A 26,070-nucleotide genomic window follows, 5' to 3' on the forward strand; every position below is an offset into this window, starting at 1 on the left:
TTGCTAAACCTCGTCCTTGCAAAAGGTTGGATCCATTTCAGATCCCAGGTGTGAGGATGCCTCCCAGCCACACAGTCGGGCAAGGCGGCAAATCACCCAGTGCTTTGATCTTTTACCAAATCACAGATGAAAACGAAAAAGTGTACCCCACGGGCTTTTAACTTCCAAATTCTTTTGTTATGAAAAGCGAGCGTATCATTCGATGTTGTTTCATGTGTACATGCATTTCTTTCACAAGCTGGCTGCTTCTTCTGTTTCATGTTTCTAGAGAATATTAGTCATTTCTTGAAGACATCGCTTGTAAGATATTTATACCTTAAAGGAAATCAATCGCCATCAATGTCTTACCGACCTTTCCTTGTTTTTTCTCTTGCTCCTTAATTTACGTGTGTGTATGCCTTTCAACTTGGTGTTTTTAATGGAGGAATCTATTCACTTATACGTGAAACAGAGCATCATTCTCTTTTATGCCTTCTTAGTTGCTTTTCTAACATGCTTAACAAATCACTGCCCCGGGAAGAATTTTTATGAATTTACCACATTCGGCATTTTCATGTTTCTTTTTTGCCTTTTTACGCGTAAATCTTTGATCCAGCTGGAACTTACTTCAGGTTACCAATCTTTTAAGCGTTTCTGTCAATCAGCGATGGCTGTAATTAGCACTTCATTGTTGAGAGAAGTTAACGCCCTTTCTCTGGGTTTATGCGTCACTTGAATTCCTTTCTTCGCGAATCATTTGTTTGCGTCCTCAACCGTTTTCCTGAGGCGTGTTTCGAGGGAGAAAATAACCAAGTCGGAGTGGGCCTTTACTGAGCGCTTGCCACGTGCTTATACGATGCTACGGCCTTGCACACATCTTTCTTCTGAACCGCATCATGGTCCACTTATGGTTGGGGACGTTGACCCTTAAGAGACGATGAGGGCACGAGTTTCCCAAACTTCAAAGCTAAAATGTGACATTCTGAAGACTGGAATCCAGGTGTGTTGGGGGACTGCAGACTCGTCGTACTTAACTACACCCTCCACGGCATTATTTTTGCCATGGCTAGATGGAGGCGGGGAAGGGACACTAGTGGGACCGCAGGAAACCATCAAAAGTCCGTTGTGGGGAACATGATGTAATGGGAACTGGAAGGTTCTGGACTTTAGGACCCAGCAGGGGTGTCATAGACTAAGAAAGAAGGTTGGAAAAAATTCTCAGGATCATGCCCCTATACTCAGGAAAGCTTGAGTTGGGGGCCCCCATGGGGAGGCTGCCAGCTGAATCCCCAGACATAATCCTAGAGAAGGACATTGTTTTAGTAGTTGGGGCCCCCAATCACCTGCATCCCGGGGATTCTGGATATGTTTGACTCCTTTCTCTCTCTCTCACCTGCCTCCCCGCACCCCCTGCCCCCATCAGCCAATGTGGTTGCCTCAGGCTCTGACTTCTGTCCTGTATCCATCCTCCAGACCAGGCCTCCACGACTCCTCACTTTGGGATGAAATTTTCCAATTCTGGGGTCTACAGGTAAAGCTTCTGAGAACACAGCCCCAGGCGCTTGTCAGTTGCAGCTGAAGCAGCTTTTCTGCCCGGCCGGCGAGGGGTTAGACTCACTGATACTGACCGTTATTGGCACAATCCTATGAGCCCAGGTGATCTCTCAACATCTTGCAGCTGTGCCACTATCATTGGATTCTTTGTTTTTAATGCTTTTATTCTGTTGTTTTTGTTTGTTTTTGAGAGAGAGCGTGCAAGCAGGGGAGGAGCGCCCCAACTCCCCAACCGTGAGCTCACCACCTGAGCTGAAGTCGGATGCTCGACCGACTGAGCCACCCAGGGCCCCCCACTGTTACTGGATTCTTGTGGCTGCCACAACAAAGTGCCACAAACGGGGCAGCTTAAGACGAAAGATATTTATCCTGTCACAGTTTGAGAGGCCAGGTGTCTGAAATGAAGGCGTCCGCAGACCTCACTCCCTCTGAAGGCTTCAGGAAAGAATCCCTCCTTGCCTCTTCCCGGTGTCTGGTGTTTTCGGGGCAATCCTTGGGGTTCCCTGGCTTGTAGATGAACCGGTCCCTCTGACGTCCACCTCCACCATCACATGGCCATCATCCTTCCGTGTCCCTGTGCGTGCCCTCTCCTTTCTTTACAAGCTTGCCGTTCTTTGGATTTAGGGCCCGCTCTAATCCAGTATGACCTCATCTAATCATAACCGCGAGGATCCTTTTCCCAAGTGAGGTCACATAACCACCTGAGGTTCTAGGTGGACGTGAATTTTGTGGGGGGAGGGGGGGGGACACTATTCAGCCCACTGCAGACCAAGCAGAGGCCACTTCTGAGAGGACGAGAAGGCTGAAGGGTGATGCGGGGTGTTTAGCGGAGCAGGCCACCCAAGCTCTCCTAAATTCATCTGCATCTACTCTCTTCCTGGTGGGCAGGTGAGTCACGTGGCCCCATCGCGTGCAGGGAGACTGGGAAAAGGGAAAGAAGCCCCTGGATATGTGGGGAGCCTCCCTGACCTCTCTGGCTGCTGGCTGTACCCCTGGTTTCCCCCTACACACGCGCGCACACACACGCACACACACACACCCCCCGCTCCCGCACAGCATCTGGTCCACAGGGGATGCTCAGTGAAGGTTTGTTGAATGAATGAATGAATGAATGAATGACTGTGAGGAAGGTGAGGACAAGGGGCCACATCAGAAGACTGAGGGGCTCCGTGGGGCGGTCGGATTCCTGTCATACCCCTCTGCGAGCTGGGGGTGGGCAAACGCTGGAGGGGATTTCCCTGCTCGGCGAACAACTCAAATCCCTCCCCTTTGCCGGACATCCCCAGAGTGGGGTGGGGCGGGTCTCTGGCAGGTTCGGGCAGGCCGAGGCCCCCGAGCCGTGAGAGCGCTGAGGTTTCCGTGCTCCCGGCTCCCTGGCTCGCCCCGCGCCCCGCCAGCACGGGCCCCATGCAGCGCTGTCTGAGAATCATGGTGCCGGAGGAGGGGAGCTCCGGCTGCCCGGTGCCCCGCCTGTCCTGGATGTCGGTGCTGCGCTCTGCCGCGATCCTGTCTCTTACCGGCATAATGGCATACTGCTTCCTGCGCGTCCAGCAAGGGCAGCTCGAGCCGCCTAAGGTGCGTAGAGAAGGGGGGAGGAGGAAGATGCAAACCTCCCACCTGCTCGGCGGAGCCTGGGGACCTCTGGGTGGGGCCGGCTCTGCGGGGGCGCAGAGGACGGAGGCGAACCACCAGGAAGAGAATGGGATCGAGGCAGAGGGACCGTGCGTTTGGGCGCAGACGGGCGAACGACCAAGAATAAATAAAATTAAAAAAAAAAAAAATCCAAACGAGATGGATAAAAATCGTCCCGGAAGGTCTGGGTGCGAAGAGAGATGGAGACCGAGCCGGCTGTTGGGGCACAGCTGCCTGGAGGTCCCGGCTGGGGTGGGGGGGTGGGGGGGGAGCGGGGTGGGGGCGCGGGGATGTCAGTCGCGCCCTGGAGGTAAGTCCCGGGTGGGGATCCCGGAGTGGGGAGGTCGCAGCTAGGAAAGGAGCATCCGATGCGGGCATGGAAAGTGACTCGTCTTCGGTGTTCCCCAGCGAGCTGACTCAGAGGCTGCTGGGGGCTTCACGAAGCCGGAGGGGGGTGGGTTCGGGGCCTGCAAGGGCAGGGCGACCCGCGCCGCTCACCTGGGAGCCCCGACACCCACCACGGGGACCCCCTTTGGAGGCGACGCAGGCCGGGGCGGGGGGGGGGGGTTGGGGGGGGGGCTCTGCAGCCGAGAGAGCAGGTGTAGGCTGTTAGTTCAAAGCTACTTCCTCTTTAAAAGATCTTTTTTAAAAAGTCACAACTCAGTCCAGCTGTTTGAGAAGCGGGTAGGAAGATGAGCAGAGAAAAGAGACGTCTTGATCTCGGTCGGGGACCGTGCGGGGTGGTGGGGGGCGGGGGCGGGGACTTAAAACCTCGGTGTTTCTGTGCTCACCACACGTGTTCTCTTCTGTTCTATCAGCGGGACATGGCTGAGCTGCAGCTAAATCACACAGGTAACCGCGAGTGCATGTGTAGAAGGGGGAAAGAGAGAGGGAGAGAGAAGGAGAAATTGAGACAGACGGAAAGGGAGAGAGAAAGGGGGGGAGAGAGAGAGGGAGGGAGGGGGGAAGAGAGGGGAAGAGAGAAAGGGGGAGGGGAGAGGGAGGGAGGGGAAAGAGGGAGAGAGAAAGGGGGAGGGGAGAGGGAGGGAGGGGAAAGAGGGAGAGAGAAAGGGGGAGAGAGAAAAGGGGAGGGGGAGGGAGAGAGGCAGGAGAGAGAGGGAGGGAGGGGGGAAAGAGAGGGAGAGAGAAGGAGAAATTGAGACAGACGGAAAGGGAGAACAGAGAAAGGGAGAGAGAAAGGGGAAGGGGGAGGAGGAAAGAGAGAGGGAGGAGAAAGGGGGAGGGGAGAGGGAGGGAGGGGGGAATGAGAGGGGGAGAGAGAAAGGGGGAGGGGAGAGGGAGGGAGGGGGGAATGAGAGGGGGAGACAGAAAGGGGATGGGGAGAGGGAAGGAGGAGGAAAGAGAGAGGGAGAGAGAAAGGGGGAGGGGAGAGGGAGGGAGGGGGGAATGAGAGGGAGAGAGAAGGAGAAATTGAGACAGACGGAAAGGGAGAACAGAGAAAGGGAGAGAGAAAGGGGAAGGGGGAGGAGGAAAGAGAGAGGGAGGAGAAAGGGGGAGGGGAGAGGGAGGGAGGGGGGAATGAGAGGGGGAGAGAGAAAGGGGGAGGGGAGAGGGAGGGAGGGGGGAATGAGAGGGGGAGAGAGAAAGGGGGAGGGGAGAGGGAGGGAGGGGGGAATGAGAGGGGGAGAGAGAAAGGGGGAGGGGAGAGGGAGGGAGGGGGGAATGAGAGGGGGAGAGAGAAAGGGGGAGGGGGAGGGAGGAGGGGGGAGAGGGGGGCTTAGGTTTCGACAGAGCAAGCTTAGACATTTGGTCTCTAAGCGCCGTTTCCCTAAACGTCTGTCCTCCCACGTCCCTGACGCTGTGCCGCCAGGACAGCGGCTGGACCACAGGCTGCGCTGGCAGGGAAGTCCAGCCTTGGGCCGCTCCTTCGTGGATGGACTGGAGCTGGACGACGGCGGGCAGCTGCGTGTCCGGCGCGGCGGAGTCTACAGGCTGCACATCCAAGTGACGCTGGCCAACTGCTCCTCCTCCACGCGGGCCGCCAGGCCTCCCAGGGCCACGCTGACGGTGGGCATCTGCTCCCCGGCCGCCCACAGCATCAGCCTGCTGAGGCTCAGCTTCCACGGAGGCTGCGTGGCCGCCTCCCAGCGCCTGACGCCGTTGGCTCGCGGGGACACGCTGTGCACCAACCTCACGCTGCCTCTGCTGCCCTCCGCAAACGCTGATGAGACCTTTTTTGGGGTTCAGCTGGTGCACCCCTGACTGTTGCGCCCCCTGGCCCAGATTCGTGGGGAGAGTGTGTTTTCTCTCTCTTTTTTTTTTCCTGTCTCTTGTAGAAGCTTTTTTCTTGATGTATCTCTGTAATATAGTGACGTCTAACATCTGATCGGTCTTCTTCCTTGCTGCCAGCTTAAGCTTTTGGAATTTCCTGTGTGGGAGCGGTCTTGGTGCCTTTTGCTGTGTTAATGAGGTGACTTTGGGGAAAGCCCTTAGGTCACCTGGAGAGGTGGGAGTTGGAACTGTCCCTTCCCACTGGCCTGACCTCCAGGGAGGGGAGAGAGGCTGCAGACAGCTCAATCAGCCACGGCAAGTGATTTAACCAATGGCATCCGTGTCATGCTCAAAAATACAGAAGGATGGGGTTAGAAGCTTCTGGACTGGTGAGCGAGTGAAAGTCCTGAGAGAGTGCTCACCCGTGGAGAAAACACCGAGTGAGGTTGATGGAACATCACTCACCACCACTTCTGGTTAGGTGCTGCCTGAGTCATACTGGTTTTTGTTCAAATAAAGTCTCAAAATGTTGATATGCCTCAGTTCATCTTTTAACAGATCTCTATAGTACTTGTCCCCTTTGAACATATTAGAAGAATCCACTTACTTATTTTGCTTGTTGGCTGTCTTCCCCCCACATCCCACTGGAAGGAAGACGCCATGAGGCCAGGGATTGCGTTCTGTGCCAGTCACAGCCAGAGCCCCACGCCGAGGGAGTGCTTGGCACATAACTTTGAACGGAGGAATGGATTCTGTCAACTAGAAAACCACCATCACTAGCCCACATAGCAATGTGCACACTTAGCACCCACATCTTGATTTCTAATACCATTCCATGAAAAAGGAATTGGAGGCGGGGGGGGGGGGGGGGGGGGGGAGGCGCCTGGGTGGCTCAGTGGATTAAGTATAACTCAATTTTGGCTCAGGTCCAGATCTCACAGTAGTGAGATAGAGCCCCTGGTCAAGCTTTGTACTGGGCATAGAGCCTGCTTAAGAGTCTCTCTCCCTGTGCCCCTCCCCTGCTTGCAATCTCTCTCTCTCTCTCTCTAAAAAAAAAAAAAAAAAAAAAAAAAAAAAAAAAAAAAAAAAAGGAATCGGGGCTCCTTAGAGAAATGGCTGATTATAGGAATAGGACAAAAAAAATATGTATGATGACAATGGTGCATTGGATAAGTGGCAGAAATAAGGATAAGAAAGAAAGAGAAAGAGAAAGAGAGAGGCCTGGGTGGCCAGACCAGTTAGGAGTTGGTTAAGCGTCCAGCTTTAAAAAATTATATAAAAAAGAAAGAAAAGCCATATTGATCTGTGTATGTCGAAGGAGCACAGAAGCCAACTGACAAAGCTCCCAATGGCTAAAATTAGAACAATTTGAGCAATAAAATAAATAGTATCAGATTATAATTCAAAGTATAAAATAAATATCCATGAGTCTGTATTGATATAAATAGGTGATTGAATATATTTGTAAGTGGGGAAGGGCCAAAACCTTTGTGCAGAATTTCAAATAATTTATGTTGTTTACCTTTAAAATAAAACTGCCAGGGGCACCTGGGTGGTTCAGTCGCTTGAGCGTTGGACTCTTGATTTCAGCTCAAGTCATGATGCCAGGGTCATGGGATCGAGCCCCACATCCGGGTCCTAGCTGAGCACAGAGCCTGCTTGGGATTCTCTCTCTCTCTCTTTTTCTCCCTCTGCCCCTCTTCCCTGCTCTCACGTGCTTGTTCTCTCATTCTCTCTCTCTCTCTCTCTCCCCCTCCCCTGTTCATGCTCTCTCTTTGGCTCTCAAAAATAAATAAATATTTAAAAAATTTTTTAAATAAATAAATAATAAATAAATAAATCTGCCAGTTATTTTACCAGCAAAAATGGGCTTATTCAGGAATAACAGAAAACTACAATCCAGAACAATCACGCTAATGGCAAAACCACAGGCAAGTCTGCCAAACCAAGGAGAGGACTGCTCTGTAACAAGGTAAAGCAGGAAATTGGGAAGACCGTCATAAACAAAAAGTCTACTAGAGTTACCTGGAAGGTTGTTGGGTTTTTTTTTTTTAACTTTATTTATTTATTCTGAGAGAGAGGGCATGTGAGCATGGGAGGGGCAGAGAGAGGGAGAGAGAATCCCAAGCAGGCTCCACTGACAGAGCAGAGCCTCATGCCAGGCTCCATCCCACCAATCGCAAGACCATAACCTACGCAGAAATCAAGAATCCCAGGCTTAACAGACTGAACCACTGGAGCGCCCCAACCTGGGAGTTTGAAGGAAGTTGCTTCTCATTGGCTGAGCTAGTTTGTCTCTTACTGGCTGTGTTGTTGCCAGGGGAGGAGGAAAATTTTCTTCTTCCTGCTGAGGTAATAAAGTTGTATCCATGCACAAGGTGCCTCTCTTCCTGTTGGATTTGCAATTAGTGAGGAGTGGTAGGGCATGAGAGCCCTTGTGCCACACATTCCCAACTCCGTTTTAGTGAGGTTTCCCTTTATCAATTTTCACAATGTAGCTACTCCATCCTAAAGGAGGGGACCACAACTCCCCCTCCATGGGTGTGGGCTGCACATAATGACTTCCTTCCAAAGAAGACAATATGGAAAGTGCAGGGATGAGCAGTAGCTTTACAGTGGAAAAATCTGATCACCACCTCAGCCAGGTGACCAAGGCCAACATCAGGAGTGATAAGCCATGGGGACAGCACACGCCCCCAGTATGAGTACCATAGGATGAAAAGAACATTTCACCTCAGGGGTCTTCCTCCCCAAATCCATCACCCCAGTCTAACCGTGAGAAAAACACCAGATAAATTCCAAGAAGGAGGCATCCTATAAAATGCCTGACCAGTCCTCTTCAGAATGTTAAAAGTCATCAAAGACAAAGAAAGTCTGGGAAACTGTTGCAGCCCAGAGGAAGCTTAGGAGATGTGATGACCAAGTGTACTTGGGAATTGTGGATGGGATCCTGGGCAGAAAGAAAGATATATGAGAGGAAAAGCAAAGAAATCTGAATCAACTGTGGGATTTAGTTAAAATAATATATCAGTATTGGTTCATGAGTTGTATAGCAAGGTACTACACTAATGTAAGATGTTAAAAATAGAAAAATGGTGTGCATGGAAGTATATAAAAAAAAACCTATATTCTCTTTTCAGTTGTCTTGTAAACCAAAAACTGTTCTTAAAAATAAAGTTTATTAGTAAAAAATACAGCAATAAAAATTGCTTCAGTGTCAAAAGTTCAAGCAGTGGACTTGTAAAATCCTAGCTTCCAAGGTGATCTCACCAGGGCATACAAGATGATGTCAATGAGATGTAAATGTTTAAATTTAGTACACCCATGCTCACAGCAGCACTACTCAATGTATCCTACAAATGGAAGGGTTAACAATGACTCATTAAACAAGAGAACTATCATTGAAATTAAGAGCTAGCTCTTTGAAAAGTAAACAAAATACTTGCAGCTAGATTCACCAGGAAAAAGAGAGAGAGAGGGAGAGAGAGAGAGAGAGAGAGAAGACTAAAATAAATAAAATCAGAAATGTAAGAGGAGCCATTACAACAGGTTCCACAGAAATACAAAGGATCATAAAAGGGCTCGAAAACAACTTACCCCATGCTGATGGATTGGAAAAATTAATATTATTAAAATGTCCACATTACCCAAAGCCATTTATAGATCCAGTGCACTCCCTATCAAAATTACAATGGTATTTTTCAAAGAAATATAAAAAATAATTCTAAAATTTGTATGGAACCACAAATGACCCCACATAACCAAAGAAATCTCAAGAAAAAAAAAAAAAAAGAACCATGCTGCAGGCATCATACTTCCTGATTTCAAACTATATTACAAAGCTATAGCCAACAAAACAGTAAGGTATTGGCATGAAAACAGACACATCAATCAATGGAACGGAATAGTGTCCAGAAAAACATCCATGCATATGGATTAACATGAATTAATCCATGCTAAATGAGTCAAAAATATGCAATGCAGAAAAGACAATTGGTTTTGAGAAAACTGGACAGCCATGTGCAAAAGAATAAAACTGGACCCCTGTCTTATACCATACACAAAATCAACTCCAAATGGGTTAAAGACTGTTAAAGACCTGAAACCATAAAACTCCTAAAAGAAAACATAGGGAATAAAGTACTTGACACTTGTCTTAGCAGGAATTTTTGGATTTGCAGCTTTTAAAATTTTTCCGAAAGTAAAACATGCCCAGTGGAAAAAAATCCCAACAGGGCAGAAGAATATAAAATAAAATAAAACAACAACAACAATAAAAGCTGATATTTTCCCTCCCTTGAACTATCTTTTAAAAGGACCACTGTTGGCCATTTGGCAATATATCCTTCCAGATTGCTTGCTAGTGTATCTGAGTTTCAAGAGGACAGCACAGCTGAGTATGGGAAGGATAGCCATTCTGACAGGTGTGAGGGGTGTCTCGGGTGGTTTTGATTTTGATTTCCCTGATGATGAGTGATGTTGAGCATCTTTTACATACCTATTGACTACCTGTATGTTTTCTTTGGCAAAATGTCTAGTCAGGTCCTCTGCCCATATTTTAATTGGATTACTTCCTGTTTTCACTCTTGAGTTGTATGAGTTCTTTATATATTTTGAATATTAATCCTTTCAGATATATAGTTTACAAGTATTTTTCTCCCATTTGCTAGGTTGCCATTTCATTTTTGTTGATGGTTTCCTTTTCTGTGCAGAAGCTTTTTACCTTGAGATAGTCCCATTGGCTTCCTTTTGCTTTTGTTGCCTTTGCCTTTGGTGTCAACTGTTCAAGGCTTTAATCCATTTTGAGTTGATTTTTGTGTATGGTTGCAGGTTGAGGGCCCAGTTTCATTCATTTGGCCCAGCAAGACCCATCTCAGACGCTGACCTTCAGAACCATAAGAATGCAAACTTATGTTGTTTTATGCCACAAGGTTGGTGATTATTCATTACAGCAACCCTAGAAAACCATACGTGTCCTCCCCTTTGCAATAATGGTTGGGATTCCGCTTTGTCACAAGCTCCTGCTCCCCTCCCCCCTTGGCTCCCTTCTCTGATCTGACTCCCTTGTCTCAAAATTCTGCTGACTCCATGGGGAGCCTGGGTGGTTCAGTCTGTTGGGCATCCAACTCTTGGTTTCAGCTCACCTCATGATCTTGAAGTTCATGAGATCAAGTTCTCTGTCAGGCTCTGGGCTGGCAGCACAGAGCCTGCTTGGGATTCTCTCCTCTCTCTCTACCACTACCCTGCTCATGCTCTCTCTCTCAAAATAAATAAATAAACATTTAAAGTTGCAACATTCATCTCTTGCACTTTCCACCTCTTAAAAAAAAAAATTCTGCTGGTTCTATCATGCAGAGTACCTGAATTTTGCCCTTATTGATATCCAGGGAACTTTATATTGCTCAACAATCACCAAAGACTATATAACAGGACTTGTCAAGAGGTTTTCATAAACAAAGGCATTGTCATCCACTTTCGGAAAGGAATTGTATCACTCTAACTTGAAAGCTCATGTCAGGACATGAGCCCCATGATGGCAGATATAAAAAGGGCTCTTGGTATATCGTGCACTGGAAAATGAGGCTAGAAGCAAGTTAGGCAGATCTTTGAATACCAGGCTAAGAACTAAGGATTTATTGCCTCAGCAAGAGGGAACAATTGAAGAGGCACCTGATTGAACTTGCAGTTTTAAGAAATCGTTCCAGGAACCTTCTACACAATCCTCCCCACCCCAAGACTAGATCACATTCTCTCCTTCTGCACCCCTGGTACTTTGCTTCATCGTGCTGTCTACAAATAACAGCTATCCATGGGGAGATTGGCTGACTGTCCATCAGGACCAGGGTAGCCTTGTTTACTTCAGGCATTAGAGTATCTGTGGTTTGGCAGGCAAATAAGGATAATAATGATAGGGAAAAAAAAGATAAATATTGGTGGGGCGCCTGGGTGGCTCAGTCGGTTAAGCGTCCGACTTCGGCTCAGGTCACGATCTCACGGTCCGTGAGTTCGAGCCCCGCGTCGGGCTCTGGGCTGATGGCTCAGAGCCTGGAGCCTGCTTCCGATTCTGTGTCTCCCTCTCTCTCTGCCCCTCCCCCGTTCATGCTCTGTCTCTCTCTGTCTCAAAAATAAATAAAAACGTTAAAAAAAATTTAAAAAAAAGGATAAATATTGGTGAAAGAAAAGAAAAAAGGAAGACTCAACATCATTAGTTGTGAGGGAAGTATGAATCGTGACCACAATGAGATAGCACTACACACCTCAGGATGGCTGTAATCAAAAAGGCAGACAATAAAAAATGCTGGCAAGGATGGAGGGCAATTGGAACCAGGATGTTTAACTTCAGATGTCCACATGACCCACACACCTGGTTAGGCATGAGGTCAGGGTATGTCTGTGAGGGTGTTTCTGGAAGAGCTTAATATTTGAATTTGTAAACTGAGAAGAAAGCACTACCCTCCCTGATGAGGGTGGGCCTCATCCAACCCACCAAGGGCCTGAATAGACTGAAAGCAGAGAAAGGGAGCTAGGACACTGAGCTGGGACATTGGTCTTCTCCTGCCCTTGGACTGTGATGTCCATCAGCTCCCCTGGTTCTCAGGCCTTTGACTTGGACTCGAATTACACCAACTCACCAAGCTCTCTTCGGCCTCGAGCATGTGCACAAGTGGCAGATCGGGGGGCATACACTTGTGAGCCAATTCCTCATACTCTACCTCTTTACAGATGTGTATCTCCTGTTGGCTGTTTCTCTGGAGAACCCTGACCTTGACTAACAAAGGAACCCTCATACATCGCTGGTGAGATTCTAAAATGGGTTAGCGTCTGGGGAAAACTGCCCAGCCGTTCCTCAAAAAGTAACATAGAGCTGCCACATGACCTAGCAGTTTCACTCCTAGGTATGTACCCAACAGAAATAAAAACATACATCCTCACAAAGCTTGTACACAGATGTTCACTACAACATTATTCAAAATAGCCCCAAGTTGAAACAACCCAAATGTCCATCAACAGACGAATGGATAAACAAATGTGGTATTGATATGATGGAATATTATTTGGCAGTTAAGGAATGAAGCACTGATACATGTTACACCATGAATGAACCTTAGAAAGACCACACTAAGTGAGAGAAGTCAGACGCAAAATGATTCTACTTTGTGATTCCATTTTATGGGATTCTGTTTCTATGCAATATCCATGATAGAAAAACATGTAGAGACAGAAAATAGATTAGTGGTTGCATTAGTAACCATTCTTCAGAGAAACAATCAATGGGATGCACAAAAATAGAGGGAGAGATTTATTATGAGGAATTAGCTTACGTAATCGTGGTGTTCCACAAGTCTTAAGAGCTGCAGTGGGCAAGCTGGAGACCACGGAGTATCAATGGTATAAAATAGTCCAAAGTCCCACAGGCTCACACCCATCCAAAGAATCAGGCTTCCTGTTTGAGTATGAAGGCATGAACAAAAACATCCAGGCTCAAAGGCAGTCATGCAGGAGGAATTTCTTTTTCCTCCATCTTTCTGTTCCACTCAGGTTTTAACTGGCTGAGGCCCATCCACATTAGGAAGTCATGACTCCAGCATTCTCTTTGGTGGTGGTGGTGATGGTGGTTGTCAACATTTTGTTTCTAAGTAAAATCTCTACACCCAACGTGGGCCTCGAACTCCCAATCCCGAGATCCAGTCATGTGCTCCACCAGCCGAGCCAGCCAGGGGTCCCGGATTTCAACATTCTCTGTGTGCCCCTTTGGACGGAGGATGACAAAGGCCAGAGAGTCTGTCAATCTGAGAAGGAAAAACTGTATCTTTTTCAAATTCACCAAATACTGACTCAAAGACCATGCCAGTTTGTGTGTCTAACCTGAATTTCCCCCAGACCTCATCAGCCCTAGGACCTAAATGAAACTATTTGAACAAAGATAGCTCAGATTTCCCCCCTTGGGGCAACCACATCCTTCGGTATGATGCAAGACACCAGAGTCCCACATTCTGCATTTCTTTGCATCTGGGGGTTTGGCATGTGTTCGGGGACCGAAATGCACCTGTGACACTATCAGTTTCTTGGTGAGCACATCAAGGTCCAGAGGCATTAAGACCTTTAACTAAAGCCCCTGAGGCTTAAAGCTATCAGACAGTGAGACCTCCCCCACAACACTGGGTTCTAGGAGGTGGCAGGCTTGTTCAGCCTTAGCAAAAACTGATCCGTTAATTTCTTTTTTCACTCTCCACCTGTTCCCCACTGGGATCATACAAGACTCCAGAGAAGGCAAAAATCCATGCTGGCAGATCCGGGGCAGACACTTCTTTTCTCCTATCCCAAGATCATATTCCAGTTGTATGGTTCTTTTCTCCCTTAAAATCACCTCTATACTGGAAGGACTCTTCATTATTGTTATGCAAATAAGCCTAGATAGATGGTGCTCCGCGACTCTGGAGACAAGCCCAGACATGCCTGGGCTTTCTTTAGCTTGAACTGCCATCTGGACTCCCAGGCTCAAACACAAACTGAAAACACACATTACTTCCACACCCTCCTCCTCATATGCATATAGCCTTTCATAAGGCCCTGGGAGGGCTCCAACCCTATAAGGTTTGATGCTTGCCTAATATAGATATGTAACAAAAATTGTCAGCAAGAAAAATAACTTAAGATGATGGTTAACTTTGTTTAATTTTGTTTTAAGTTTTTATTTATTTAAGTCATCTCCACACTCAACGTGGGGCCCAAATTCAGGACCCAGAGATCAAGAGTCACATGCTCCACCAACTGAGCCAGCCCGCAGCCCCAGCTTTGTTCAGTGTTTAATGAAGTTTCGGTAAGTCATCTAAACATAATTGTTAAGAACAACTGAATTAAAGAAATGTGAGATGAAAGTTTATAAATGAACTTTTCAACAATGATTATGTTTAATAAGTGTGAGTACTTGAAATTTTTTTAAAGGTTATTAATTTTTGAGAGACAGAGAGAGAGAGAGAAAAAGCATGAGTGGGGGAGGGGCAGAGAGAGAGAGAGAGGGAGACACAGAATCTGAAGCAGACTCCAGGCCCTGGAAGCTGTCAGCAGAGCCCGATGGGGGGGCTCAAACACACAAATAGTGAGATCATGACCTGAGCCAAAGTCAGACGCTCAACCAACTGAGCCACCCAAGCACCCTTAAAGTGTGTCCACTTTAAAATAGTTTCCAAAATATTTTTGGTACCTTTAAATCTTACAGTTCTACCAAGTAAAAGTGGAATGATTGGGGTGCCTGGGTGGCTCAGTCGGCTAAGCATGGCTAAGCTTCCGACTTTGGCTCAGGTCATGATCTCATGGCTTGTGAGTTCAAGCCCCGTGTCAGGCTCTGTGCTGGCAGCTTGGAGCCTGGAGCCTGCTTTGGATTCTGTGTCTCCCTCTCTCTCTCTGCTCCTCCCCTGCTCATGCTCTGTTTCTCTCTCCTTCAAAAATAAATAAACATTTAAATTTTTAAGTGAAATGATGGGTATTAATTGAATATCTAGATTATTTACAAATCAGTACCTGCTTTTGGCTTCCTATTTAAATGAAAGAATTTTGGAGTCTGTTAGTAAACATGTCTTGTGCCACGTTGAAAATTGTAGAAAATAGATGCTTCTAGAAATAATGAAATAGTATATTCATGAATTTGCCAATCTATAAGATGTTGGTATATAATGGTTCATAACTGCTTGCTTTTTAGTTTTCACTAAGAAAGTAAGATTTCTAAGAGATAAGAATTCCAACTAATGTATATAATTAAAACTACTAGTAATAATTCCCCAAACAGCGTAGAGCAATTGTTTCCTCCCCTGCACCATGTATGTCCGGCCATTACTCTGTCCAATAAAAAGCAAATCCAGACTCAGTAAGGAGAGACTTTATTCAAAAGGAGTCTTACAAGGGGGCAGGGAAAGATAATTGAAATTGGTCAGGGGGACTGTTGCAAGAAGAGAGAACACCATGAGTATAAAGTCTTCAAGCATCTCAAGATTTAAGGGGGAAATTTTTTTTTTCTTTTGTAGAAAGAAATAAACAATGCTAGAAAGAACTGAGCTTTCTAGCACTGGGAAGGTGGGATGAAAAGGCAGTGAAAGGGGATATTGGATCAGAGGAAGTTTTACTCTAGAGGAGCTTAACCAAAGTTTGGTTAGCAAGCCTTGTGCTTCAATGGATCAGCAGGGACAAGCAGTTCAGCTGAGCACTTCTGAGGCAAAGAACGAGGGTTTGGAGGGTCTGTGTCTGGCCTTACTACAGATAAATGAGGGGGACATCTGTGAGTCTTATCTATGTCATATGGTGAGGGGTTGCTCCTTGCAGTAAGCAATTTTCTGAAACAGAAAGGTATAGGGATTTCTTAACCTACAGTTAATCAACATTGCCAATTCATAGCAGCAGATACATAAGAAACCTTTAAGAACCTGCAACTTGAGTGCCTGAATGTGCCCTTTGGTTTCTTCATTCTACAAAGGTCTAATGAGGACCTGCTATGTACTACTGTGTATCTGCCGGGGATACAGGGAACTATATCCCATAATGCTCCCTGCCTCTACAGTATCAGTCAGGTCCGGCCTGAAAACAAACAGCACACTCACTGCGATCGGTAAAGGGACCATGTTCAACAATGTAGAGAGGGTCAGGGGAACCCACCAGGAAAGATGTGGATCCCCAGGGCTAGCCACAGCTCTCACAGGCCAGAGGAGGAAGCAATTACAGGAACCCAGAAGGATAGCCCTAGTTGTTAGCCAAAAGCTACAGAAAACCTCTGGCCTTTAGTGAAGTTCAAAAAATATAAGCCACAGTCTTTATGCAAATAAAATGAACATGCGCCAAAGAGTTTATTCAGTTCATTCATTAAGGAAAGAATTGGTAAGACAGTAGGGCAGGTTCAAATTCAGGAAACATAACTTATATAGTCAGTCAAAGAACATCTGAAGTGAATTTGCTAATATATACGAAACTAATTAATGCTTTCATACAGATGTCTGTAGCAGATTGTTCATAATAACTAAAAAGTGGAAATAATCCAACGCCCATCAATTGATGAATGGACAGACAAAATGTGCTACATCCACACAGTGTAAAATTCTCAGGACAAGTGACCCCAATCAACAGGTTCACCAGATAGAAATAAGTAGGTTTATTAGTCACCTAGAACTATGTAATGAATTGCCACAAACTTAGTGGTTTAAAGCAACACTCATTTATTAGCTCACGGTGTCCATAGAGGGGGTAGTCCAGACAAGGCTCCGTGGGATTCTGTGCTCAGCGTTTCACAATGGAGGTGTTCACAAGCTGTGTTCTCACCTGGAGGCTGGACTAGAGAAGAATCATGTCCAAGTTCATTTGTGTTGTTGGCACAATTTAGTTCCTTGCAGTTGGAGGATTGAGGTCTCCACTTTCTCCAGGAGTCACTCTCAGCTCGAAGATGTGAGCAGGCTCTTGCCACAGGATTCCCTCCATCTTCAAAGCCAGCAAGGACAGGCTGACTCCTTCTCCAGTTGTGAATCTCTGGCCTCTAACGTTCTCCACCTCTGACTTCTAGATCCAGAGTTAGAGTTTGTGTAGGGGCACCTGGGGTGGCTCAGTCAGTTAAGCATCCAACTTTGGCTCAGGTCATGATCTCACAGTTTGGGGGTTCAAGCCCCACATTGGGCTCTGTGCTGACAGCTTGAATCCTGGAGCCTGCTTCGGATTCTGTGTCTCCATCTCTTTCTGCCCCTCCCCCGCTCACACTCTTTCTTTCTCTCAAAAATAAATAAACATTTAAAAAATTTTAAAAAAAGAAGAGTTTGTATAAAAAGCCCAGGCCCACCCGAATAATCTCTTTTGATTAACTCAAAGTCAACTAAGCAAAACCTGCAAAATCCCTTTTGCTGTATAACGTAATCATGGAAGTGATATCCTGTCCTTTTCACAGGGAAGGAAGTTATATAAGGGCAGGGGTCATTGGGGTTAGTCTTCAATTCTGCCTACCATATGCCAATATTGTTAAAATACGTATTATTGGGCCTCACATCTAGAAATTCCAATGCAGTCAGTCTCAGATGGTCCTAAGGCTCAGTGTTATTTAAAGCTTTTGAGATGATGCTGAGAAACAGCCCCCTTGCAGGTATGTCTCACAAACCTGGAATAGTTATAACACGTGTTCAATTTTCTCCAGAACATCTGAATCAGAGATAGGCAGGTGAAAGAGAAAAAACAACAAATGGACAGAATATGTTAGAGTTCTGGGGGTGCCTGGGTGGCTCAGTCGGTTAAGCATCTAACTCTTGATCTCTGGTCGGGTCTTGACCCCAAGGTCTTGAGTTCATGCCCTGCGTTGGGCTCTGCACTGGGCGTGAAGCCTACTTAAAAAAAGAGAAAGAGGGAGATAAACTTACAGAGAAATGCTGAAAAGGAAAAAAGAGAGAGTTCCAAAAAAACACTCAAAAAGAAGAAAAGCTGTTCAAAATCACTTTCAGGCTTTCACAGTTTCTAGGTCATTCCCAAAAAGTTCATGCTACCAGAAAAAGAAATATAAATGCGAAGGGGGGCAGAATTAAAACAGTCCTGCGGTGGGAATGCAAACTGGTGCAGCCACTCTGGAAAACAGTATGGGGGTTCCTCAAAAAACTAAAAATAGAACTACCCTATGACCCACCAATTGCACTACTAGGCATTTATCCAAGGGATACGGGTGTGCTGTTTCGAAGGGACACATGCACCCCAATGTTTATAGCAGCCCTATCGGCAATAGCCAAAGTATGGAAAGAGCCCAAATGTCCATCGACGGATGAATGGATAAAGAAGATGTGGTCTGTATATACAATGGAGTATTACTCGGCAATCAAAAAGAATGAAATCTTGCCATTTGCAACTACGTGGATGGAACTGGAGGGTATTATGCGAAGCAAAATTAGTCAGTCAGAGAAAGACAAATATCATATGACCTCACTCATATGAGAACTTTAAGACACAGAACAGGGGTGCCTGGGTGGCTCAGTCGGCTAAGCCTCCGACTTCAGCTCAGGTCACAATCTCGTAGTTTGTGGGTTCGAGCCCCGCATCGGGCTCTGTGCTGACAGCTCAGAGCCTGGAGCCTGTTTCAGATTCTGTCTCCCTCTCTCTCTGACCCACCCCGTTCATGCTCTATCTCTCTCTGTCTCAAAAATAAATAAACGTTAGAAAAACTTAAAAAAAAAAAAGACACAGAACAGATGAACACAAGGGAAGGGAAGCAAAAATAATATAAAAACAGGGAGGGGGACAAAACAGAAGAGACTCATAAATATGGAGAACAAACTGAGGGTTACTGGAGGGGTTGTGGGAGGGAGGATGGGCTAAATGGGTCAGGGGCATTAAGGAATCCACTCCTGAAATCATTGTTGCACTGTATGTTAACTAATTTGGATGTAAATTTTAAAAAATAAAAAATAAAATTTAAAAAAAAGTCCTGCAGATGAGTAATGGTGAATGGTAACACGACAATGTAAATGTACCTAATGCCCTTGCACTGCACACTTTAACACGATTAAGATGTTAAATATTAGGTACATTTTACAAGATTGAAAAAAATTTTTTTTAGCGAGATGTATTGAATTATCATGTGGTTGCATAAAAATGGTAACATATGGGTACCACGTTTTGTAACTGATGTGCAAACACACGTATGTGTTTTCAAGTTTCTGTTTCTATTTTGATTTTTATATTGCTATTTAAAAATATATATATGGTAAGAGCCTTGTAAAATTAAATGTGTACCAACACTGTAACTAATCAGTTCACTTCTAGGTGTTTCCCTGATAACGATGAACATGTGTTAACCGACAGGTGCCCAGTGCTGTTTGTAGCCGCATTATTCATAATAAGCAAAACCGGGAAACAACCCAAATGTCCGTCAACTAGGAAACGGATTTCTAAAGAACAAAAATTCAATGGAATAAATTTAACAATCCATCAGTTCGGGAGCATCCCTTCCAGAAAATGGCACTCTATGGAACGGTATAAAACAAAGTTTTTCTGAGCGAGAGAGTGGAGCAAAGAAGTTACTACAAAACAAAAGAAAAGACTGTTTCAGGGGCACCTTGGTGACTCAGTCCGTTAAGTGTCTAACTCTTTGTCTCTTGGTTTCTGCTCAGGTCACAGTCTCACGGTCGTGGGATCCAGCCCTGCTTGAGACTCTCTCTCTCTCCCTCTGCCCTTCTTCCTTGTTTGTGGTCTCTTTCTCTAAAAAAAAAAAAAAAAAAAAAAAAGTTTCAGGCTAAGCCCCATTCATTCTACAGAAGAGGAAGAGGAAATACAAGGGATCTTAGTTCATGCATTACCTCATTAGCACTGATCAGGACCTTTCAGGTTGACTGTTCAAAAATCATGTTTTGGGGAGGTTGAGGCTGCCATCCTGTCTTGGCTTGCCATCGTGGGAGCAAATGACTCCATTCAGGGTCGTTGTTTCTTTTCCAACAGGATAAGCAAACTGAGGTCCATTTGTACAATGAAATGTTACTCAACAACGAAGAAGGAGTGAACTGCTGATACACAGAACATGGCTGAACTTCAGAAACCTTATTTTGAGCGAAAGATGCCAGACACCAACGAACACACTCTGTATACTTCTACATATCAGACATTCAGGAACAGACAATTTTGTGCATCGTAATGAGTGTCAGAACAATGGTTACAACAACACAACAATGGTTACAACCCTGTTGTGTTGATTTGGGAAGGACACATAGGACATTTCTGGAGTGATGGAAATGGTCCGAATCTTGGAAGGAATGTGGGTTACCGAGATAAAAGCATCGGTCAATATCATTGTAATGCTATGCTTGTAATTATGTAAATTCTATGTCCATTAAAAACCCTGTGATTTGGGGGTGCCTGGGTGGCTCAGTCAGTTAAGAGTCCAACTCTTTGTTGTTGTTGTTGTTGTTGTTGTTGTTGTTTGTTGTTGTTAAGCGTCCAACTCTTGATCTCAGCTCAGGTTGTGAGCTCAAGCCCCACGTTGGATGTGAAGCCTACTTAAAAATAAATAAAGAAATAAAAATAAATTAAAGCCCTGGGATTTGGGTTTCATAATTAACATAATTCATCTCACAGGCACTCACCAATTTTCTGAAATTGCTTGCGTTTAAAATCTTCTTCTTCTGGGGTGCCTGGGTGGCTGTCAGTTAAGTGTCTAACTTTGGCTTAGGTCATGATCTCACACTTCATGGGATCAAGCCCCCATTGGGCTCCAGGCTGACAGAGTAGAGCCTGCTTGGGATTCTCTCTCTCTTTCCCTCTCTCTCTGCCCCTCCCCTGTCTCTCAAAATAAATAAATAAACTTTAAAAAGTCTTTTTCTTCTAATGAATTGGAAGCCAAGTAGTCCCCAAACTATCCTCCTGCACAAGAAATAAAATGGAGAGTCCACTGAGACGGAAATCATAAACACCAGAGGTAAAAACCACGGGGAGTCATAGGCCAGTAGAACAGCCAGGTAAGAACTTAGCTGAAGCACCAACTGGGGGGGTGGGGTACCCATGTTATAGATGGAATGTGTCTCCCAAATTTCTCAAGTTGAAGTCTTATACCCCAATGTAATGGTATTCGGAGATGGAGCCGTTGGAAGGTGATATTGCATATAATATAATACTATATATACTAAAAACATATATTTATGTAATTATATATATTTATAATATTATAAATATAATAATATATATATTTGGTTTTGTCCCCAGTCCCTGACGCAGAGCTCATAGCTCCTAAAATCCTGTAATCTCCTTTCATTATTCATAACAAGCCCCTTTTTAAACTCAACAGTGCCTGAGTTTGTGTTAACGAAGTGACTTTTGGAAAGCCCCTAAGGATGGGGGAGCTGGTTGCCACGGAACGAAAGTAATTTAGAGGCTTCGAACTTTCAGCCCCACCCCCTCATGGCCTACGTGGGAAGAGGGACTGGAAATTGAGCTCAGCACTAATGGTCAATGATTTAATCAACCGTGCCTACATAACAAAAGCTCTGACCCGAAGGCATTTTCGGAGGGCAGGGTGTCTGTCTGGACAGGGCGCAGAGGCCCGACCCCTCTCCAAACTTGGCCCCATGTGTCTCTTCCACCTGGCCGTTGCTGACTTGTATCCTCTTATATCAAACAGGTAATCAACCTAGTTAGTAGACTGTTTTCCTGAGTTCTGTGAGTTTGGGATTGCAAATTATCAACCCGAGGAGTTGTGGAAACCTGCTACTCACAGCCGGTTGGTCAGAGACCCAGACATGGTTGGCACCTGAAGGGCGGGGGGGCAGTCTGGTGGGACTGAGCCCTTAACTGGTGGGATCTCCCACTAACTCCAGATAGATGGTGGGGGGATTGAATCATAGGATGCCCAGCTGGTGTCAGAGAATTGGCCAGTGTGGGGGGAAAAACCCACACATACGGTGTCAAAAGCGATCGATGAGGGCACCTGGGTGGCTCAGTCTGTTGAACGTCGGAATCGTGGTTTTGGCTCTGGTTATGATCTCACGGTTGGGGGGTTAGAGCCCCACGTAAGGCTCCATGCAGAGAGTGCAGAGTCTGCTTGGGATTCTCTCTCTCTCCCTCTTTCTGCCCCTCCCCTCCTCACCTGTCTGTCTCTCTCTCTTTCTCTCTCTCTCTCCCCAGCCCCCCGCCCACTACCACGTAAGGACACAGCAAGCAGGACGCAGCTGTTTGCCAGCCAGGAGGAGAGTAGTTGCCAGAACCTGACCCTGCTGGGCCTTACTCTTGAACTTCCCAGCCTCCAGAACTGTGAGAAAATAAAGGTCTGTTGTCTACACCGCCCCCTCCCTGAGTCTGTAGTATTTTATTACGTCAGCTCAAGCTGACTAGGACAGCCTTCCTGGAGCTGGGTGCTACACTTCAGGAAGGGATCTTTACTCCAGACCTGCACGCAGCCAGTGTGTGATACAGAGCATCTCGTAAGCAGAATAACCAGACTCTGAGGTCTAGAGAAGGCTTTCCCAGACTCAGTGCTATTGACACTTGGAGCTGGGTGGTTCTCCACGGTGGGGGCATCCTGGGCACTTCGAGGTGTTGAGCAGCATCCCTGCCCACACCCACCTGATGCCAGGAGTTTCCCCCCCCCCCCCCACTATGTGATAACCATACATACCTGTAGACATTGCCTGGTGTCCCTGGCAGGGGGCTGGGGGAGGGGGGCGGGCAGAGTCATCCCCAGTTGAGAACCATTAGTCTAGGTTTGGGGTAAGCATAATAATAAGCCTGGAAATTCAACTGTCTGGGTACAAGCCCTAAGCCCCCCTCCTTAGGTAAATTACTTCAAGTGCTAGCCTCAGCTGCTTTGTTGCTAGAATCAGAATGATACCCCATCACCACCGTTTTGGCGGGAATGGGGCAGCAAGCTGCCCCAAAAAAGTACTGGCTTTATTTTGCTTAAAATTGTAAGAGTCAGGAATTAAAAAAGGGTTTGTTGGGGTGGTTGCTCTGTGATCCAAGTGGTACCTGCTGGGGCAGCTGGGTCTAGAGAATCCAATTCCGAAGTGACCCCATCACTCACAGGTCTGTGCCCCGGTCTGCTCTCTCCTCGGCCCCCTTGCTCCTTTCCAGCCTCTCCCTCCCCACAAGGCACAGCCAAGATTCAGCACATATATTTACTCAACACACACACACACACACATATATATATTTTTTTAGGAGAGTACCACAATCGCCCTTTATGTGGTCCCAAGGAAAGAAGAGTCCTGAGGTTTGGGATAGAGGGGGCTGTCAGTGGGTAGTTATCCTTTTCTTTACCTTTTTAATGTTTATTTATTGACTTTAAGACAGACAGGGAGAACGCCCGTGCATGATCAGGGGAGGGGCAGAGAGAGAGAGAGAGAGAGAGAGAGAGAGAGAGAGAGAGAGAATCCCAAGCAGACTCCCCAATGTCAGCACAGAGCACTACGTGGGGCTCGCCCTCATGAACCCTTAGATCATGACCTGAACCGAAACCATGAGCTGAAGAACCACCCAAGTGCCCTGGTAGTTATCTGTTTCTGGACCAAGGTTTAGTTGCCTTTTTTATAGTTTTGCTTGCCCTTATGACGGAAAATGATATGGTTTCAGTTGGTTCTCAAAGCCCCATTGAAACAGACATGATGTGGATTACAGGAACTTCATACCTTGTCTCTGCATCAGTACACATCCCTCACATCTGACTTCTTTTGAATGTCATTAAGGGGAGAATGTATCTTAAAAGAATAAATTATTTTACATTTATTTACATTTCACAAATTATTTACATTTATGTTTACAATGATTTACATTTTTAAAATGTCATTATATTGGAAATCAATATATTTACCTAGACAGACAATGCTGACCAGAACAAAAAAAAAAATTGTTTTCTGCTACATCTTTGATCATAAATGGATTTGTGAGTAGTTATCAATAGCAGCATATTCTGAAACTCTTTTTTCCCCCCAAATAAGAAAAAATTCAAAAAGTAAAATTCATCATCAGGGTAATCTCCAAAATAGCGGCTGACTCCTTTCTTTCCTTTTAAACAAGTTTAGATAATCCCAAATAACAGTTTAAGTGATCGTTTCTGTAGAATCAGTGCCTGTGATCACATCCAAGTACATGATTCTGAGATCAGGAATTAACATCAAGTTTCCATTTCATAAGATACAATAAACAGTATGCAGCATGCAAATACTTCTGACCAGAAATTTTTAAGTACCAAAATATGGCTTTTTACCTATACAACTAAAAATATTTATAATTCTGATATTTTCCATGGCAAAAACAAGTCAAGTGCATCGTGCTATAGATAGCACAAAGAACCAAGAAGCAAACATCATACAAGAGAGAATGGTTGCAGGAAATATTCTAGATGAAAGGCATACCAAATGTATTAACTAAGGGCCACCTGTGCCCCATTGCCACGAGGATATTCAAACCTCACTCCATCCCCCACATTCCTAATCACCTTTTTAGGGAGGGAAGCAGAAATGGAGGCAGGCAGCATGAAATGCCTAATGTCCAAATGAGTAACTTTGTTTAAAGCGACTCACCACCACCACCCCCAGCTTTATTGAGGTATAACTGATAAATACAATTGCATATATTTAAAGTGTACAACATGGGGCGCCTGGGTGGCTCAGTCAGTTGAGCATCTGACTTCCACTCAGGTCATGATCTCACCGTTTGCGTGAGTTTGAGCCCCGCATCCGGCTCTGTACTGACAGCTCAGAACCTGGAGCCTGCTTCGGGTTCTGTGTCTCCCTCTCTCTCCACCCCTTCCCCACTGGCACTCGCTCTCTCTCTCTCTCTCTCTCTCTCTCAAAAATAAAAAATATATAAAAATAAAATAAAGTGTAAAACATGATGAGTTGACATAACTATACATTGTGAAAGGATTACCACAATAAAGTCAGTTAACGATAAAGTCATTATACGTAGTTACCTTTTTGTGATGTGTGGTGAGAAGGCTTAAAATTTACTCTCAACAAATTTCAATTATACAATAAAGTATAGTTACCGTGCTGTACATCAGATCCACAGAACTTGTTCATCCTTCTTTTCATGTTTATTTATTTTGAGGGGACGAGGGGCAAAGAGAGAGAGACATAACCCCAAGCAGGTTCTATACCATCAGTGCAGAGCCTGATGCAGGGCTCAAACTCACAAGCCATGAGATCATGACCTGAGCTAAAACCAAGAATCATACACTTAACCCACTGAGCCGCCCAGGTGTCCGAATTTGTTCATCTTATAAGGGAAAGTTTGTACCCTTTGGCCAATATCTCCCCATTTTCTCCACCCTCCAGACCCTGGTAACCATGGTCCTACTCTGTTACTATAAATTTGACCTTTCTTTTCCTGATTCTACTTATAAGTAATATCATACAGTATTCGTCTTTGTCTGGTTTATTTTACTTCAGGTTCATGCACATTGTAGTAAATGGCAGGATTTCTACTGTTTTGTGGCTCAACAATACTAATATATAAAAATATAGGAGCGCCTGAGTGGCTCAGTTGGTTAAGCATCTGAATTCGACTCAGATCATGATCTCACGGTTCATGCGCTTGAGCCCCACATCTGGCTCTGTGCTGACAGCTCAGAGCCTAGAGCCTGCTTCAGATTCTGTCTCCCTCTCTCTCTCTGTCCCTCCCCCCACCTCAAAAATAAATAAACATTAACAGGAAACCATCAAAATCCTGCAGGAGAAAACAGGTAACAACCTCTTCGACTTCAGCCACAGCAACTTCTTACTTGACACGTCTTCAAAGGCAAGAGAAATAAAAGCAAAAATGAACTATTGGGACCTCATGAAGATAAAAAGCTTCTGCACAGCAAAGGAAACAATCAACAAACTAAAAGGCAACTGACAGAACAGAAGAAGATATTTGCAAATGACATATTGGGTAAAGGGTTAGTATCCAAAATCTATAAAGAACTTACCGAACTCAACACCTGAAAACCAAATAATCCAAATAACCAATGGGCAGAAGACATGAATAGACACTTTTCCAAAGAAGACATCCAGATGGCCAATAGACACATGAAAAGATGCTCAACGTCACTCCTCATCAGGGAAATACAAATCAAAACCACATTGACATACCACCTCACACTGGCCAGAGTGGCTAAAATTAACAACTCAGGAAATAACAGATGTTATTGAGGATGAGGAGAAAGGGGAACCCTCTTGCACTGTTGGTGGGAATACAAAC

At 45.5% G+C, this 26,070-nt stretch overlaps 1 protein-coding gene and 1 long non-coding RNA gene across 4 annotated transcripts; both read left to right on the forward strand.

The window, feature by feature from the left end:
- Nucleotides 1-2,281: 2,281 nt before the first annotated feature.
- CD70 (CD70 molecule) lies at nucleotides 2,282-5,910 on the forward strand. 2 transcript variants are annotated; one of them, XM_058723538.1, is made up of 3 exons: nucleotides 2,282-3,108; nucleotides 3,984-4,017; nucleotides 4,997-5,910. In XM_058723538.1, the coding sequence occupies exons 1-3, from the start codon at nucleotides 2,941-2,943 to the stop codon at nucleotides 5,386-5,388; spliced, it is 594 nt and encodes a 197-aa protein (XP_058579521.1). In that variant the 5' UTR covers nucleotides 2,282-2,940; the 3' UTR covers nucleotides 5,389-5,910. The 2 variants fall into 2 exon arrangements, with proteins under 2 accessions (XP_058579521.1, XP_058579522.1); XM_058723539.1 differs by lacking the exon at nucleotides 2,282-3,108 and adding an exon at nucleotides 3,193-3,405.
- Nucleotides 5,911-13,888: 7,978 nt separating this feature from the next.
- Nucleotides 13,889-22,173, forward strand: LOC131508517 (uncharacterized). 2 transcript variants are annotated; one of them, XR_009260037.1, is made up of 3 exons: nucleotides 13,889-13,992; nucleotides 14,087-14,218; nucleotides 22,015-22,173. It is a non-coding gene; the product is annotated as an uncharacterized LOC131508517 (long non-coding RNA). The 2 variants fall into 2 exon arrangements; XR_009260038.1 differs by lacking the exon at nucleotides 22,015-22,173 and adding an exon at nucleotides 19,840-20,297.
- The last annotated feature ends 3,897 nt before the right edge of the window (nucleotides 22,174-26,070 follow it).

The sequence above is a fragment of the Neofelis nebulosa genome, chromosome 4, assembly GCF_028018385.1.
Source record: "Neofelis nebulosa isolate mNeoNeb1 chromosome 4, mNeoNeb1.pri, whole genome shotgun sequence".
NCBI lineage: Eukaryota > Metazoa > Chordata > Mammalia > Carnivora > Felidae > Neofelis > Neofelis nebulosa.

Excerpts from the sequence above, each read along its gene's own strand:
- CD70 (XM_058723538.1), top strand. The coding sequence starts at position 2,941 with ATGCAGCGCTGTCTGAGAATCATGGTGCCGGAGGAGGGGAGCTCCGGC. Across the intron at positions 3,109-3,983 it reads GGCAGCTCGAGCCGCCTAAG|CGGGACATGGCTGAGCTGCA; the intron begins GTGCGTAGAGAA and ends CTGTTCTATCAG. Across the intron at positions 4,018-4,996 it reads GCTGCAGCTAAATCACACAG|GACAGCGGCTGGACCACAGG; the intron begins GTAACCGCGAGT and ends CTGTGCCGCCAG.